Source organism: Saccostrea echinata, unplaced genomic scaffold (genome assembly GCF_033153115.1).
Source record: "Saccostrea echinata isolate AGI-Se365-2 ecotype Australia unplaced genomic scaffold, CSIRO_AGI_Sech_v1 ptg000037l, whole genome shotgun sequence".
In the NCBI taxonomy this organism is placed as follows: Eukaryota; Metazoa; Mollusca; class Bivalvia; order Ostreida; family Ostreidae; genus Saccostrea; species Saccostrea echinata.
In genome coordinates this window covers 2,785,017-2,804,764 of record NW_026889786.1, presented here as the reverse complement: position 1 = coordinate 2,804,764, position 19,748 = coordinate 2,785,017, and the positions used below count along the sequence as shown (strand labels likewise).

The 19,748-nt window shown below is 31.4% G+C and overlaps 1 protein-coding gene across 2 annotated transcripts; it reads left to right on the top strand.

Moving 5' to 3' along the window:
* Positions 1-2,294: 2,294 nt before the first annotated feature.
* Positions 2,295-18,200, top strand: LOC133200190 (uncharacterized). 2 transcript variants are annotated; one of them, XM_061335994.1, is made up of 6 exons: positions 2,295-2,432; positions 12,088-12,182; positions 14,058-14,093; positions 15,030-15,136; positions 15,312-15,419; positions 16,539-18,200. In XM_061335994.1, the coding sequence occupies exons 2-6, from the start codon at positions 12,140-12,142 to the stop codon at positions 16,764-16,766; spliced, it is 522 nt and encodes a 173-aa protein (XP_061191978.1). In that variant the 5' UTR covers positions 2,295-2,432; positions 12,088-12,139; the 3' UTR covers positions 16,767-18,200. The 2 variants fall into 2 exon arrangements, with proteins under 2 accessions (XP_061191978.1, XP_061191977.1); XM_061335993.1 differs by having other exon boundaries at positions 2,296-2,432; positions 11,938-12,182.
* The last annotated feature ends 1,548 nt before the right edge of the window (positions 18,201-19,748 follow it).

Genomic DNA, 19,748 nt, shown 5'->3' with positions numbered 1-19,748 from the left:
TCTAAGTCATGAGTTTTTCTGCGATTGTTTTTTTAATGGAGGGAGGGGAGAGCAATATTTTGTAAACACTTTTAAAAGTTTTCTAGTATCCACATTTCATTTATACCACTTTTTAAATATTTTGTAGCACAATCCATCTGAAGTTTCTCTTTCACAGCAGTTACCATTTCTGAGAGGAGTAAAGATGGGGCTTTGAAAAACATTTACTGGACCCTGCAATGTACCTTTGTATTTAGGAAATCAATAAAAACTGAAGAATTTAATTCTGTGAAAGGGAACTTGTGAAAAGGCTGGATTTCCAGGTGTGAAATTATTCAGGTCTTCTCAAATATATTTGTCCATATGAGACATTATAAACAAAGCCTATATTGTTTCCTTTGCCCGCTGGGAGCATTTCGTATTGTCCATTTAGTTTTCGAATTACTTTATTACTAACATTTTCTGAAAAGGAAAGGAAAGATGTTATTCAGTCTGAATTTTAATTGTCTAAATGATACTTTAATATGCATCTAAAAACTGTCACCAATTCTATCAAAATATTCCCTGTGGCTGTCATTTTTATGAATGGGGCACTTGTAGTCCTCACATTGTATACATGTATATTATTGCGATTGATGCATTATTAAAAATAGAGAAAATTCAAGCTTAACATGTACAATCCATGCGATTTGATTCGCTAAAAGACTTCATATAAATATGGCTAATTTACTGAATCTTGTTGAAGACTATTATAGTGATAAAAAAATCACAAATTAAAAAAAAAAAAAAAAACATCAAAAATATTCTTTTACTTTATTTACGCAAAAATATCAAAAAGCAACACTGGTCATACTTATATCTTATATATTACTTATATCTGACCACCGACATGTGGCTTAATTTTGCTATTATAAATGCGTCAAAATTTAATTGAATTAGCTTCTCTTGGCATTCACTTGGAGTTAATGCGAAGTAATTTGATGCGTAGTAAATTAATTCGAATTAAAATTATTCGCATTTAATTCTCCGTATGCACTCGGTCCATATTTAATTCGCAGTTCAAACTCTGCGTATGAACAGAGCATATAAATCCACGAGGAAGGTTTTTAATTAATAACATTTGATACACATATCAATTGCTGATTCCTCGGTATAAAACTGAAATTCTGAAACCTTTTTGTTTAATAGATTATGATCTAAATATGACTATGAAAATCTGTAATATGAACCTATCTTGACCTTTTTAATGGTCAGTCATTTTTAACATAATGTGTTCATGGTTAATCCTTTATCCTTTGTTATGTTTAATGGTTAATCCTTTATAATCCTTTATTATGTTTAAAATTTGCAATTTAGTAGTTTTTCTACATTGCTTCTTGAAAGTTGATCCGAACGAAAGAAATGCACTTGCGAACACTTCAGTTCTAATAAACCTTTTTTGGCTGTATAGCTTTTGACTTGATCTACGACGGAAAATTACAAAAATAATGCTATTATTAGCTTTTATTACTCTCTACGTCCTCGTGTATTTTATGTCACTGGTGCGCCTATGAACCACACGTGATGTAAAAATCATTTCTGTTCCACCTGCATCACCGATTTAAATTCGGGGTAATCAGCGAAAAATGTGTGACCAAATAACGTCCTGATAATCACCTTCTGTAATGTAGAGAACTTCACTATCGGGTGTGCGCAATGTAATTCATCATTTCTTGGAATTGTTTCGGTTTGAACAAAAGAGGCTAATTTAAAACTTTTTATAGATGTAATCCAATATTTCTGAATTCTACAATGTTAGTTGCAAGATATTTTATTTAAAATAAACGTTGAAAGGTTTTTGTTGTTGTTCACTTTCCTCTGAACAGAAACTTCCAAATTTGTTGTTTTCAAATATTTTGGGAAACATCTTTTAGGAATAGGCAAAAAAAATATTAAAATTAACTTAATTTGTTGTTTTTGGTGTCTGATCTCTATTTTTGCTAAAGAAAGTAATAACATCTTTCTATTGTGTAAATGAGATGCTACATATACAAATTATCATTTTCTTTGCATTTCTAAATAATATACTAGGTTAATTCCATTTGTTACTAATAAATATTACACTATTTTAGAGCACAGGGAAGCAGTACATAAAAGGTAAAACCTTTATGCACATTTACCAGGAAGTCGCTGATTTTTATGCTTTTTGTTGCCTGAAGACGTTTTCTAAATCCACAATATTCATTTTACCACCTTATGTAATGGCACACACAAGATGCAATCAGTGTAGGCTATTTAATGCAGAGACAGAACAAAGGTAAAATTATTCATCACATTGTCACAACAACGGAGCAGGTGAGTGCTTGTTGCAGAATCCTCCAATAGAAGGCTTGTTATGACCGTTCCCTGGTTACCGTTCTGCTGCTAAAGCTCATCTGCGTAGATGGACAAGGAGATTGAAGACAGTAAAGAAGGTGAGTTGTTCTTCTCTCAGAAAATCATTTGGTACTTTCTTATGATAATTTAAATAATTTATGCTTTCCAAACAAGTTAATTTTTATTTTTTCTTTAATAAAAAATCCTTTTTTCTTTCTTTCTTTTTTTTCTTTTCTCGATATTATGTTTCTTTTAATGTAAGATTTATCATTTATCTCGGTTTATATGAGACTGTGAATGATACAGTCTCTTAACTGCTTAAAAAATAGATCGGTACAAGATATGTACATGAGTTGGTGAGAGGAGCAGATGAAGTCTAATAAAGAGGAAGATGAATAATTTTTAGTGCTGCAAATTGTCTCTAAGGCCTAGGAAATAATATGTTTGTTTATGGATGGTTACCCGACCAACCCTAATTTATGCATCCAACCTATATATATATATATATATATATATATATATATATATATATATATATATATATATATATATATATATATATATATATATATATATATACACAATCCGAAAATTGCAAGCCTGTACGTTTTCCTTTAAACTTAACAGATTGTAAGGCTAATTAGCAGCCATTGTTAGAGCTGTTGGGTAAATTTTAGATGAAATTATATTTTATGACTAAGGGAAAAGAGCTGTCTTTAAAAATGTATTTTGAAAAAGAAATTAAACAACAACAAAAAATCCTACCTTATTTTTTATGTAACAATAAGCATAATTTGGTTTTGTAAATTGCATGATAGAATCAATTTTTAGATTAATGATACTTTATGTAATTTGACAAACAAAAGTTTGTTGACATAAAGTTAATTAAGAGGGCAGAATGGTGCAGCTGAATTACAAAAGGTGTATTGTCTACGTGTACATATCAAATCTCCACCATAAAAATCGAGTGTAGGGATTAAAATGTCTATAAACCTTGTTGGTGTGTCTCACTTTAATGCTGCAATCGAAGTTTAAAAGCTGCAGACCATAATTTAAATTCATCTTCGCCCGAAGGATTGAAGCTGAATCTGTTGTTGGAATTGAACAAAACTCTTCTTACGCAATATTTAAATTTTAAAGTCATATTAACAGGATATCGAAGAGGAGCTAAGAGAAAAATGAAATCTCGCGCACGGAAACCAAGTATGCACACTAAAAACGGAACCGTATTTCTGTTTTCCTAGCTTGATGTTATATCAATTAATCCATACAGAGAATGTGGTAAAAGGCGTTGATTTACATTGTCAAGAAATATTGATATTAAATCCTACAACTTTAGTCATGGGAAATAATGAGGATATTTATCACTAAATTTGGCAATTATGGGACACATTATTTGATGTGAATAAATGTATAATCAATAATGATAATATTCCAATGCAAGATGTCGCAATGCAGTTTCATATCTGCAGCTTGAAGCATATTACCATTAATGACATATTTTCGTACGGTTTTTCAAAGCTATTTAGTTTCTCACGGTTATCAAACACCCCCCCCCCCCCGCCGGCATATTTAAATATAATCAAAGTAATAAAGACGTTATCATGTAACTTGTTGCAATTTTATATTTGAAAATAATTGCTATGAAATATTCATTTTGAGCAGATAGTATTTTTTCTGTTCACTCCCTGGTGAATTTGATAAAGTCAGTGGATAAATTCGAGTAAGTGCTTTACACGTGCTTGCAAGGTTAAAATGGAGCATAACTATCCAAGAACAATAATAAACCTAAATCTTATTACGTGTTTAGATTTTTTTAATTGCCTTGTTTTATTTTATCAATTTTAACTGGAAATTTTGATACAATTTGAGATTTAGTTGGTTTCTATTCCATTATATCTCTTTATTTAAAAAAAATATTAATTTATTTAACGAGTCCAAATTCACGATCAATCGATACACACAGTACACCTATTGACATGGATTTGCAAGAGAAAGCACTTTTTTCACAAAATCCATCATTATTTATCAAAAAATTGTCCTATTTGTTAATCAAAAACCCTAAAAGTTGTAACTCCAAGTCTCCCCCGGCCCCAGCCCTAACCCTCGATTTAGTATACTCAACTGATTGGGGATAATTTGGACCCATGTGTTTGAACAGTACAATCGACTGTTTTGAAATATTTTTTTCAGTTTGTAAATAATTGCATGATTATTATTTTTTCAATAACTTTATCTTTTTCTTGATTAAAACTGCTCTGCTTTATTTAGAAAAAAGTATGACACTATTTAAAGTCATCAAGTTCAGACTTGAATGTGATACTTTTTTGCAACTTGTTCGATAGTGACAAACGGATGGAAAAGAGCCATAATTCTACAAAGAACGATTCTAAAAAATGTAGTTATTTAAAATATATATCATTGTTTGCCATTCAACCATAAAATATGGAGGTTGCATTTATTTCTATGACTAGTGTAAGTAATGTAAACTGCAAAAAGAGACTTGTTTGATAAATTAATTCACATTTTATTGCTCTCTTTATGTCATTTCAAATTACGGTGTAAAATTTTCAGTATGGTTCATTTTAAAATTTTAAATTCACCATGAACGTTTATGAATTTAATTCTAAACCCCTAAAATCTAAACTTGATTTAATTTTCTTTTTCTTTTTTTTTTTTAAATATCCTTTACCTGCCCTTGACTGATTTTGGTTTCGCAATTTTTAATGATCCAGATTTAAAATATCATAATTTGGGGAAATTGTATTTATTCTGCAGTCAATTGTGTAATTATGGTAATTTTTGCTGGTACGCTTGGAAGGAATCGCGATTCATCATCCCATTTTCCTCTGATTCTTGCCCAGATAATTTTAAAAAGCATGGGCAGTTTTATTTATATATTGTGTGTGTTCCCCCATTTTCCTTATCTTTAAGAGTCTTTTACATGAAATGAACAAAGGACACTTTTATTTGAATTCAATCTTAAACATCCTTTTGCATTTTAGTAAGGTTTACCTATTGATTTCAAACTGTTACATAGCGTTTCTCTATACATGTACTTGGAACTAACCGTGCCATAAAGTAATACAAAAAAATATCCCTACATGTATTTAAGAGATCAATTCAGGTTCTTTGTAATCAGGCCTGGAGTTTTCTCTCTACCAATAAAAAATGGTACCTTGTCACATAAATTTATCGTTAAAGGACAATATCTTACGATATCAGTCATTTTGCAAGTTCATATATGCCACTTAACAAGTTCAACATGTTGTTTCAACGTTTAAAATTTTTGCGCAAGTTTTATTTATCTTCTGCTAAATCCTCGGAGATTTATCGGGAAAATCATTTTTGCCAAATATTTTCCCTATCATCAACAGTCTCCCAATTTATTCAATATGCAAGAACATGCTCTACATACGAACAGTTTCTAAAACTTGGCGCAGACGGATAAAAAAGTTGATGATACAGAAGTATCAATAATCTCGTTTCAAATCAACTTTTGCAAATTCCATCGCGTTACCTAACTTTGTTTGCAAATTCAATCTCGTTTTATCGAATTTTGACTGACTTCTTTCATACAAAGTGTTAGGCCATTATTTTTTTCATACGGAATTCTCTTCGGATTTTTCCGTTTACCCAGTTATGACCAGATGCACACGCGGGTGTGACAGATCAACACGGGATGTTCATTTCTCAAAGACACCTGATCCAACCTCTGACGTTTCCGGAGGTCCACGTGGCTCTGTTCACAATATCCATTGTATTATTTACGATGATTATTTCAGTATATAAAAATTGTCGAAATATGTGTGAAAAGCATACCGATGAAATAAAAGAAATCTCTACAAAGATCAGACATTTTTTTTTACACGTATAACTGCACTTCATAAAGCTGCAATATTAAAGTAGAAAATTGAAGACTTTTCGTCAAACCTGTTACAGTATGACTTTGGATTATTGTAAATTTCAGAAGTTGTAATGATTTCTGATGTATCTTTAAACACGCTTTATTAAAACGTACTATTGTACGGAAGCCGGTTGGTGCCAGGTAGAAAAAATATTTTATCTGGCGGCCGCCACATAAATACCTGGCGGCCGCCACATAATTTTCCGGCGGCCGCCAGATAAGTTATCTGGCGGCCGCCAGAAAGTTATTTGGCGGCCGCCAGAAATTATGTGGCGGCCGCCAGATAACTTTCTGGCGGCCGCCAGATAACTTATCTGGCGGCCGCAAGATAAGTTCTGGCGGCCGCCAGATAAAATATTTTTCTACCTGGCACCTACCGGCTTCCGTACTATTGATAGAAGAACATATAAAATTTATGTAAGAATTTTTTTTCCTGAAGAGTGTATCTAATTCACAATTATTGTGCAAAGCACACGAAGAACGTTATCGTTCAAATGTAATATTAAATATAGTCAGAGCTCTCTCTCTCTATCTCTCAGGTATTAAAAAAAAACATTTGTCCGTTAACGCATAAAATATTAAAATCTACCTGGAAGCTGATGAATCTAATTATACAATATGTGGAGAAATTTATGACACTTATCAAGTTAAAAAGTGATAAATGAGTTTTCCACGATGTTATCTGCAAAATTAAAAGCACGGTGTTAGTAATTTGCAAACCTGCCCGTCACAAAATCAATGTGTTTCTATTGCTTGTTGAATAATATGTTATTCAACATTTATTTATTGTACTTTGTATGTTGTTAATTTGATTTAAAACTTCTTTCAGCCAAAAGCTAATGCTTTAAAAGAAGGCAGATCTTGCCAAAAACAAGAGAATTTTTTTGTTGTGTTTCCACAATTGCAATTTTTTATAACGACAACTAAATGCACTTGTTATTAAATACTTGTACTGGGAGGCCAAACAAACCAATATAGAGGTCAAACGGACCAAATTGAGTACATGTTACATAATAATCACAAACAGATAAATCAAAACAAAAAGTGGCAAAAAATTCTGCCACAGAACGAGATGAAATACAAGTTTAAACAGAAGGTATGAAAACTAGTAAAATACCCGAATGAAAGGCAGCCGGAGTAGAGACAATTGCAATCTTAAATGTACATGTTAGAAAAGAAAATAAAAAAGTAGCATATCCTAGAGGTAAGAACGTCCATTAAAAACAACAAAGGAAAAAACAAATAGAAACAGTCTATTTTTGTTAACGAGAGCAGACTATTACTCATTTTTACTATTATTAATTTTATAAGATTACGTAAGATTTACAATAGAATTCATTGCCTTAAAACTTGTATGTATGCTTAACTTATATACATGTTTTTGTATTTAATTGTATTCTTTATTAATTTGTAAAATCACCGACTTTATATGTTTGATGTATATAAATTCATCAATAACCTATAGCTGCCTTTTCACTTTGTTACATTCATTTCATTTATGTGTGAAAAACACAGCTTTGCTCATAAAATGCACAAACTGATTAATCTATAGTAAATCCTTTACATTAAAATTGTCTTTTGCTTCAACATTGATAAAATCATTCAGAGTTCTTTGTAGGAAATTGAAAAATATTTTCCACATGATATAATCAGACACTGGGACCATTATCCCTCAATTGCTGTCAATCTAATTTGGAACAAATGTTTCGACGCCTGTTTTTCGATTACCGTGGATATATTAATATGTGCATGTACATCTCTTCGTCAACAAAGCATTTAATATTTACGTGTGGTCATTTAATGTTCATTTGTGTATACCTGAGCAATTCATGAAATGAACTATAAAGATAACGAACAGTACTGTAATCATCCTCAAAAGCTCCTGTGAAATTATACAAAATGTGAGCAGAGCAAACACGGAATTCTGGAAACATCAGAGGTGGGATCAGGTACCATGCAGGAGTAAGCATTCCCTGTCCATCGGTCACACCCGCCATGTGCTCTTTGTCGTGATTGCATTGGGTAAACGGAGGAATTCGTGGTCATTTCAGTGTGAAATGATGGCCCGAAGTATTCTTGCAATCATATTCAGAAAGTCCGTATCGTCAAACATCCATTAAAAACAGTTGTTTAAAACATATGTGACTGCATTTCAGCTTTATAATTTTTAAGAACTTTTAAATGTACCAATTTCAAATACTAGTATATATATTTACGTATAAATTATATATATAATTACGAAATAGATAAAGTTTAGACGTAATTAATTTTCCTTTGAAATTTATACTCATGTTGTATATTATGTGGTATAAATGTATATCAAGAGGTCTATGTAAAATATAAAGAAAAACTTGTCTAACTTCTGTGGTTTAATTCCATTACATATATTAGTTTTAGAATGTATTCCTTTTATGTATGCCTTTTCAAATGAAGAGATATTTTACATGAACTACAAAATATAGGTTAATTAAGAATATAGGATTGTATTTGTTAGAGGCAAATGCTGTTCAAACCAGTGTCAGCAATCGTTCGTGAATTAAGCCAAGACGCAGTGAATCTTTTAGCACGGAAGAACGTAATAAATAATAAAGCACACCAATGTATTGCTCTTATTTAATCAATTACCCAGGTAATGAAGCTACAACAGACCGAATATTATCAGCTTTGCTACAAGTGGTCAATAAACGTATATTACATCATTGATTGAGACGGGAATTGAACTGTCTAACCTCACCAGAGGTCTTAAACACGTGGACAAGGTTTATCACACAGAAGATAAAGCTTCAGTAATCTTATTTTTCCATTAGATCAATCACTTATTGGCGGTCCACAGTTAGATATGACATTTATGGTTGTTATAAACATACCGGATGCAAACACACTGCAACTTTAAGCATAAATAAAATTTTCCATATTAAAAGGGTCAAATATCATAAATACGTTTAAAAAATTATAACTGCAAATGATAACCTCTGAAATGTTTGACTTTTTATTGGATAAACTCCAAGATAAAAAAGAATGTGGTACAAAATAACCATCGTATACTTTTTAACAATATAGAATTATAGAAAGTTATGTTTCAGTAACTAACATAAAATGTCATACTTGGAACCCCGAACATTTATTTATCAGTAGTCAGAATGAACCCTTGTTTTTTTCTTTGTTGCTTTTATGCTAAGCTATCATATTGAATATATTAGCCTTGCTTTCATCTTCAGGCATCTCGAGATCTATTCGTCCAAAAAATATTCAATTCCCCTTGCATGGAGTAATTCATTTTCCCTTTTTATCTCTTTAAATGGTTCAACATAAATCAAGTTAAGACAATAAATGACATTGCCCAGAAACAATCAATACTGCAAACAAAAACAGGGTACCTTTGCAATGCCATCTTAATTACAAACCTTGTAAATGTCAAACTGATATCCACTTACATTAATGAGCAGACAGCTATTTTTAGAAGTCATATTCTCATATTGATCTATTGTATTGTGAAAAATATATTTTGACCTTGTCACTGCTATTAGCTATAGATTCTTTCAGCAACTCATAATTTTCATACGCATTGCATTAGACGCATGTATTAAGATGAGAATTTGATATTTTCAAAACCAGTAGCTTAAACGTTTATTTCCAAGATTTTTGGTAGAAGAGGTTTCATTTGTAAATTTCCTTTTTTGATTTTGATTTTATTTTAAATTGAAAACTTTTGCAGAGCGACACTAAGAGATCACTTTATCCTGTCTGTTTGTCCCTCAGTCTGTCTATTCGGCCGTCTGTTTGTCTGAGAACTGTAAGAGGTATTGATAAGATTTTTCGGTTATGTACGTCTTGGTACTATGGCCTTTATAAAATACCCTTCTTGGTGCTATGGCTTTTGTAAAATACCCTTCTTGGCACTATGACTTTTGTAAAATACCCTTCTTGGCACTATGACTTTTGTAAAATACCCTTCTTAGCACTATGACTTTTGTAAAATACCCTTCTTGGCACTATGGCTTTTGAAGAATATCATGGTTGACGACCTCCTGACTTTTCAACTTAAATTTGACCTACTTTCAAAATTGTTCCTAATGCCGATATACAGCATAATTTTAGACATTTCGAGGTATGCAAGATAGTTACCATGTTCAATGTTTGTCGAAAAACATTGTGCAGAAAACAGTGTTACTGTCTTCTTAATCTTGACCTTTGATACACTTTACTAAAATACTCAAAATTTAATGTTTTCTGAATATTGAAATGCACAAGTTTCGATAAGTAGCACTTATACATATGTATTACATGATAATGAGCTCATGACAGTTTTCTTTAACTGTATGATATACAGTAACCACAAAATTTTGAACTTTAAAATTAGAGATACTGTGAGCACAAAGATCACAAAATGATACCCCCGGCCTCCCATATGATTATAATGGTAAAATCCATGTTTTACTATGGGAGGCTAGATGTAAGTGTCAGATCAAAAAGTAAAATAGGAGGTGTACAATGGCACTGTAATAAAGATTCTGTGAAAGTATCATTAAATTATATTCAGTGGTAAAGGAGGAGTTGCGGATAAGAGATGTGTACCCCAAGACACAAAGGACGGGCATACAGACAGACAGATGGACGGACGGACGGACACGCCCATCACCATACATCACCCGCTTTTCAAGTGGGATATACGAAGTATTCAATACATCGGGATCGGTATATCGAAATGGATCGTACTTCAAATAAGCTGCAGTTGCTATAGATAGCTTTGATGGTTGATCATATTTCTTTTTCATTGCCATTGCAGTCTTAATATCCAAAATATATTTTTCTCTGAAGGCAAATACATAAACGTATTACAATACTAGTATGTAAATAAATAGCTGATCACTCTAATATTTATAAGCTGCTGATGCTGTAGCAGGCGACAGATGCGTTCCTTGGAACACTCCATCGTTTATTAAAGGTTACTTGCACATCTCAGTTTTATTTACTAAAAGTCATTTTTAACTATTATGTAAACTGGATGTTATGATTTTATGGAGCAAGGGAAAGGGGTTAATATATCTGAATTAGTTTGAAAAATTATTTGAATAAGTAGGAAAGCTTACATTGTGTGTCATTGCTTTATTACGCAATGTTGTGATCTGAAGTAACCAATTGACGTTGAAATTATCCTCCTATTTGATAAATTTTAAAATTGATGTCCTTTTGGTAGATTTCTCTGGAACTGATCTCATTGTTATGGTTATTTCAAAGTGAGCAATATATAAGTAATTTGGATATGACTTAACAGAATATGTTTAGAATATGTTTAGCTCACCTAAGCCAAAGGCTCATGTGAGAATAAATAGCATTACTCTCGCGAGCATAATCTGAGATACTAACCTATTGGTAATTGACATTGTGAGCTCTTACATGTAAATCCCATGTCGAAGATGAATGAATTGTAGAATGACATCATAGGATATTTTGAAAAGGCTTTATTATGATATTCACTTCTGTTAGATAATTAAACTTTAGATGTCATTGCACGACAATTTCAAAGGAACAGACTAATTGAGGGATTAACTGTGATATCCTTTATCATTTCCCACGTTGTTACTTCCTAAATTTAATTTTTGATGTGTATTTTATGTTATATCAGGTACTGATAGTGTTTCTCCAGTTTATAAACACCCACTACAAGTATATATATCTTAACTTTTTCTTTTAAGACCTGTTCAACTATATCTCCTAAAGTGAGACTGGATCAAGTCACCTTCATCATCATAACCAACGAGGCTCTTCTAAAGGAAGAAACTGTTGATTATATTTTACACGATCCATTCTGTACAAACAGAGTGCCGTTGTTTTCTTTTTTACAGCTGTAGTCTAGAGTTCTGTTGATTACTGATATTACCTGATTTTGCCTTCACCATGACTGAGATGAAATACCAAATGGCATTTTGCTTGACGGCAGGTGAGTAATATTTCTTCTATTTCAGAGGATTAGCGTGTCTTAAATGCGCAAATGACTACACTTTTTATGCTATAATTTAGAGGAATCAATAGCTGGGCAGCAGCAGACTTCCTCGGGTTAAGATTAATTTAAAAGAAAAAGGTGTGGAGAAAAAGCACCTGACTTTGGTTACTCAAGATGAATTATTTTAAATACACATAAACCATTAGCACGTAATGTTTTGAAATTTTAGTAATGCAATATACTGTATTCATTTTGCCAATTTCAACATTACTGTTTCCTTTTTTTCTGCAAAATTTATGAATTTTTACTTCTCAATTTTATGTATGATATATTTTATCAATAAGAAGTATTTTGCAGTTTTGAGTTATCAAGAAATATTACTTCTCTTACCCAAGTTAAATTTAATTTTAAATTTAATGGTGATATTTAAAGTGTCATGTACCTCGATACCGTGACAATTTTATTCTCTTCAAAAGCGAGGTTGAATTACAAAAAAACATCATAAATATCATGTTTATTGCCTTCAGGTATGGTAAAAATAAGTATGTAGATTATTTAAGACTTCACTGTTACAAGCATAGTTTTAAGACGAATACCTTTCACGTTTATCATCATCCCGGTATCAAAGATCGATAAAAACCAGGTAGTTCGCCCCGTACCATTGACTTGTCAAACTAAAATATGATTCAATAATGGCTACAGCTGTTTAATGAGAGTCACAAAAATAAAGGGAAAACCCTGCATAAATTGAACAAGTTGTATACATGAATTCAACGCGTATTCACCATGTTTTTTCTCAGCATATGAACAAACGTACTTTACATTGTAGAAATATGTTTTAATTGTATACAATATGTTCTCCGAAATAAAATTTTGATGATGTTCTCTAAGGTATGTCGTCTCAAATTCTGAGTAATAGTTAAATTTTAATCTGAAATTGGAATAATTTTATATTGACTTATTTGAGAATTTTCCCCCAAGTAAATTCAATACAGTATCAATTGAAGTTTGGCAGAAAATTTGAATAACAAATTATGTCATTTGATCTCAGATATTGACAATCTTTTGAAAGAGTCATTAACTAAAACATAAGGGTTGAAAAACATTGAAAAAAATGCAGGCTTATGATTCACCTTTCAATTTTTATTTTAATGTGTAATAGAAATAATTTCTCTTATGGAATATTTTAAAATCAAACGTAGATAATCAACATTTAGAAATTGACATCCTGACACTTCTGCCTAAAATAACCAAAAAATCCCCCTCCCCGAAAACCTTGTACTTCAAAAAATAAAAATAAATATTCGGAATTTGACCCTGATATAAGTCGAATCTGATCTGAATATAACTTGCAAATGATACAATGTAGCCTTTGCATAATCACATTAATTTTATTAACTATGACACTTGCCATGGAAAAATTTGGCAAATAAAACATTTTATGAGGCATAAAATTTTATCTTTTATCCATAATTGTATTTTGTATAATTAATATTTTATTTACATTCAGGTACTCTAGACTTTAATAAATTTATATAACTGACAGATAAACGAAAATTTAATGTTATTAAACGCTTTTATGGGTTTATTGAAAAATCGAAAAATGATTGCAATGCTTTTAAAACAAATAAGCAAAGTTTGATAAATCTTCTGTTTGAATGATTTTTATATCAAACTTCAGGATATGAATATTCATATCACTCAAAAGCCATTGCTGAGAACGAAATTTATTTCCAAGGGCTGGAAAAGCTTTTTTTTCTTAATATTTATTTATAATACTTGATGGAAAAAAGCAGAAATGACGTATTCTTTAAATTTGTATTTAATCTCAAAATTTCCTTGTAAATTCGAATTTGTATTGTTTCTCTTCAGCATTCGTTCTGTCAACAGCACTTGCAGCGACCACAAGTAAGTATATATATCTTTCAATATTTCTTTCAACGAAGCAAATAATTTCCGTTCTATCAATTTTTATCATTTAAAACATACGACAACCACAAAGCAAATACATGTATGCATTTTGAAAGTATTGTATTATAAAGCAATAAAATAGTCCCCTACCGGCAAGTGTCATCTGGTTCCCCTTAAAAATTAGAATGCCCGCGATTTCTTCAACACTCTCAAAGTGTAATGAAATGAAAATTTGATCTATAATTCATCAAGCTACACTCACATACCAAAACTTAGCTCAATATCTGCACACTTGTAAGAAAAACGCCCAAAAACCAAATGGGAAAACCTGAACAGACAGATAGACAGACTAACGGACAGACGAGGAGGAAATCTATAGTCCTTTCCGCTTAAAGAACTAATAAAATGTTTGTCAAACACTCCCATAGCATTATTTGCATCATCACTACTTCCCGCACCATTGACTTACGTAATTAGATCAGCATAGCTAACTATAATGACTAGAATTTTAATCAGCATGCTTAAGCCTTAAATTTAAATCACCATTTATTGCTGTAACATAAAAATTTCCAGGCAATGCACTGGTTTAAAAGAATATTACAAAAGCGAATATCTGTAATAAACATACATACAGGTTCACATTACCATGTTCTATATGAATTATATTTTGTATGAAATGACAATGAATGAAATGTATATGAAATGAATTCGCAGGAATTATTTTTTCTTAAGAAAGGTGTCTGGACATATATTACTGATCACACAGATTAACAAAATCAGAAGTCATTGAAAAGCTAGATAACTAGACAATGTTGAATATATTTTACTTATCATCCAAATGTTGAAATGCATTATCTGCAATTTTAAGAAAAATGAAACATCGAGTGACTGAAAAATGAAAATAAAATAATCATACTCAAATGTTATTTCCAGCCTCAGACGCTACAGTTTCATCAACTGAAACAACAATGACATCAACAGCATCGGAATCAACAGCTTCAGCAGAAACAACCACTACCACCGAAGCCACCACTACTGTGGTATATTCTTCATATTTCTCTCTTTTTTAGATGATTATCAGTTAATCAAAACTTGTTTTTTAAAGTTTATTGTTGAAAGAAGATTCTTTGACATAGATAATTACTTTTAAAAGCTTAGAACATTATTCTATTATAAGAGCAAGGCCAAATACATAACGTTTAATTTTTTTGATAGGCAAGAAATATTTCCTGCAATGACTATACCTGCGAGTACAATGGTTGTATACAAAATGCAACTGATAACAATGCAATTGGCAATTGCTTCACATCTGGTTACTGCTTTGTAAGTATGTTAATTTCTAAAACAAATCAAAATAGCTACATGTAGATATATCTGTTAAAGCATTGCTTACATTCAGTCATATGAATACTTTAATTTGAAGAGAAAAAATATTTTAATATTTATGTGAAGACATTCATTTTTTTCCTTTGATGTAAAATTAAAAAAAAAATTAAATTCTTAAAAATAATTCGCATTTATAATATTTACATTAGCTGTGTTTTTCTACTAAGCCACTGTGAAATTGATTTGTAAACCATGTTTGTGTATACTTGCGCGTAGAAATATACACGGAGAGACTCGCGCTAAAGTGACGTCACAATGAGGATACAGAGACATTAATAAAAATGTGACGGTATAGGGCAGCGAGAAATTCAAACATATTGGTGTGTAAATCACACAGACTTGCACGTAGGCATTTTTTTCATGAAGCGCTAGCACGCTTCATGAAATATGCCTACGTGACAAGTCTGTGTGATTTACATACCAATAACTCACACAAAACTTAAAAACATTCCTTAATCATAACACTACATCTACAAAAGTACAATTACCTATGCTGAAATCCATCATCAGAGAGAGAGAGAGAGAGAGAGAGAGCTGTGTAATTTGTCTCACCGTCTATGAATTTGATGAATCCGATATATTTATGTAGACTGTCAAATAAGATTTTTTTTTTAAACCGAGGCAGATTACTGTCAGATAGGTTGAAGTTACATGGCTTCAACAACCTCGTTTAAAGTCAGCATTTCGATTCTGTGGTCGTTATAATGACCTTTTTAGCAAATATAACACACCGTATTTTGACGTTTTTCATACCAATCGTTAGGCCTTTGTTTTTACACTAAAATTTCGTGTACCTGATCAATATACTTACGGCTCCCGTCGGGTGTGTCCGGTCAACAGGGGATGCTTACTCTTCCTAGACACCTGATCCCACCTCTGGAATTTTGGGAGTCCGTGTTTTATATTTTTTGTTTACAGATTTGTATTGTTTGTAGATGTTTTAAAGATCGATCACTGTTCGTTATCGTCACCTTTTTCAGTAACAATGTGTAGTTGATAATATAAAGGTGAACATTTTGTTGTTTTAATAAATATTATTTTCCTTACGTGTTTCAGGCAAGGTTAACATCAAATTCCACATACACGAAGGAGGAACTCGGCTGTGAAGCGACTATAAGCGGCTGTTTAACATCTGTTCACACTAATAACGGGGGACAGAGAATTTGCTGTACCAGCGCAGACTGCAATTCTATAACCCCGTTAAAGCAGTCTACAGCCCCAAGTCTCTCCTATTCTCTAGGAGCCGTTTTGCTCTCCCTTCTTTTTAGCTTGGGCAAATTTTAGAACCTGTTTGTGATACATTGCTTTAATCTATTGCAAAACAGTGACAAATATTTTTTTTCCCCCTTCCACTACCTTTTACAATATTGAATACAATGAATCATTGCTAACACTGAAAAATCCAATTGTATATTTTTTCCATGAAAATTTGAAAAATGAAGTAACTTGTGTTTTCGTTACATGTATCTATTGAATTTACCTGTAGAGTTGGTATAATTTTGCAATTCTGTGATTTTATTTTTCATATTTTTTCTGTAAGAGAACATTTATTACTGAAGTGAAAACAAGTAAACAATTAGTAAATACTTGTCCTTAAGTGTTTTTGAAAATATTTTCAGTGGAATCATTTATCATGCATCTTTCCAGTACTTGATATACAAGAACTCAAATCAATCGCGAATATAAATGCACGTATTAATTTATAAATCATTTTTAATCAAGGACATAACTGTGCAAATAAAAGATGAAATGTGTACTGTTTATTTACGATTAAATTTGCGTTGAAATTACCAAAAATACTTTCTATTGGTAGGAACTTATTTAATTTTAGCAACAGATACTTTATAGACATTTTTATAGATTTTGCAAAATCTAAATTCTTTTTTTTTAATCAATAATATTTTGATATTTATTAAGATAATATTTGAAGATTCCCGATCTTGTTTGATGAAGTGTGTACATCGGTGTCGCACTGAAAATGTATGACGGAATCAATGGAGCGTATAAATGTTTGTTATATTTTAAATATATCAGTTAAGTGTCACACTGGAAATATATGACGGAATCAATATAGTATGATTATGTATTCGTCAGCATATCGAAGTCAATGAAGTGTGTTTAGATGTCTAATACTACATTTCAATGGCATGATAAGAGTGAAATGCAGATGTGTGTCACAGTAAATGATAGAAGATGGAAAACCAAATGTGTCACACTAAATATTTGTGGCGGAATGAAATGTAACCTTAAGAGGAACTGTGTATTGTGTTGAATCTTTATATATATATATATATTATGCAACGATTTGAATAATGTATATATTGTTTAATGAGGCATTAGTATATAATTAATGTGTTGTAAATTTTTACTTTCAAAAGACAAGTTTCCTATTTCTTATGAAAATTCAATTGAATTTATTATCATTAAGATTTTGTCCTTTTTCATTAATTTTTCAACCACAACAATTAAGAATCGATTTATTGTTTCAAAGTTCTGGCAAATACTTTTTTCCTAAATTACTCATACTATTTTCAATAAATGTCCATAAGAATTTGTACCAAATATTACATTTTTGAAAAAATTGATTACACATGATAGTTTTTTTATATAATTTTAAAAATATGTACGCTGATTGATATCTCTTATTTATGAGAGCAGCTGATCGATATCTCTAACTCAATGTAATTGCTATGGCAAATAAACTTTTCTTTTGAAATAGCTGTTGTTTGATATCAATTCAATATTACAAAAGTTGATATTTATTTCCTTTGCGTTCTTAATGGTAGAACTGAATAAGACCAAAGCCTTTGTCTTTCAAATATTCAACCCAAATCAAATGAAAAAAAGAGAAAAGAATTTAAGTACTGTGTGAAAATAAATTAATATGCATAATATTTGTAGCTTTGAAATATATGCAAAAGGAATCCACTTTGTGCTTGTAAGATGAAGTATCAGTCAGAAATGTGGCTTACGGTACATTCGAGCAAATCAATAAAATGAAAAAAGAGAGGTGAAAATCCTGGTAAATAGTTTGAGTCTAACAATGTCTGTTTTGACAATAAATATTTTGCTATGAAATATGATAATAACGAACATTAAGATGATGTAGTCTCTCTATGAGTGAATTCTCAAATGGGACGTAGAACAATAATACAATCAATCGACCATAGAACTTGTCAACTGTTGACTTAAAAAGAGATTGTTGATACCCAGCCTCATCATTTATTGTCAGTAGCCTGTCTCACTTTAGAAATTAATCGTACAAAGAACAAGCTCTTCAGGATCAAACCAATCGGGAATCAAAACCCATATTCAGGTGATAAAGCTATATTGCTACATAAATTAGAGACGTTGAGGATAGAAAATGTGAACTCATCATGTTTATCATAAAGGTTTATTTTGAATTTACCATCAATGTCTCTCTCCAATAAAATTTCCAAATATGATCAGATGTGTCAGATTCCATGGTGTCTTTTATTTCGAGTTCAAAGGGATATGTAATCAAAGTGTTAATGAAAGTAAGCACATGTATTGTTAATTGATGAAAAGTCATCAATGTATCCAATTGTCGAAGGCTAGAGTAAGAGACTTCTTTTTTTCATGTAGAAGTTTTTGAATAAACTCTGCTTCATAAGAATACAAACAAGAGGCCCATGGGCCACAACGCTCACCTGAGTCAATATGGCCCTGCTGTTCTTGGTCAGCAGATTTCTTCTCCTATATATTCATATGTAAAGCTTTGATCGTCTGTTCAAGGCATACCCTACCCCCAGGTGCCAAGTTTTGAATGAAATTGAATTTTAACTTTCTGAGGATGCTTCTATATTCATATAACTAATCATGGCTTTGTTGTTCTTGAAAACGGTATTTTAAAGATGTCTGCCTCCCTACCTTGGGGGGGGGGGGTGTCATGATTTCAACAAACTTGAATCTACACTACCTGAGGATGCTTCCATTTCAATATGACCAATCATGGCTTTGTTGTTTTTGAGAATAAGATTTTTAAAGATATTTCCTATATACGTTCTTTTGTAAAACTTTTATCCCTCATTATGGCCTTGAACTAGGGTTGGCAAAAAACTGGGAAATACTCATATTTCCCAGGACAGTTGGAAATACTGGTAATTACTGGTATTTCCCGGGTAATACTTGGAAATAAGAAATAGCTACATATTTTATTCATATTAACATGTAGTACACTTTATTGGCCAAGATATCTACCTGGTATCACTGTCCCTGATTTAAAGATTTCTGGTTGCCAGGTAA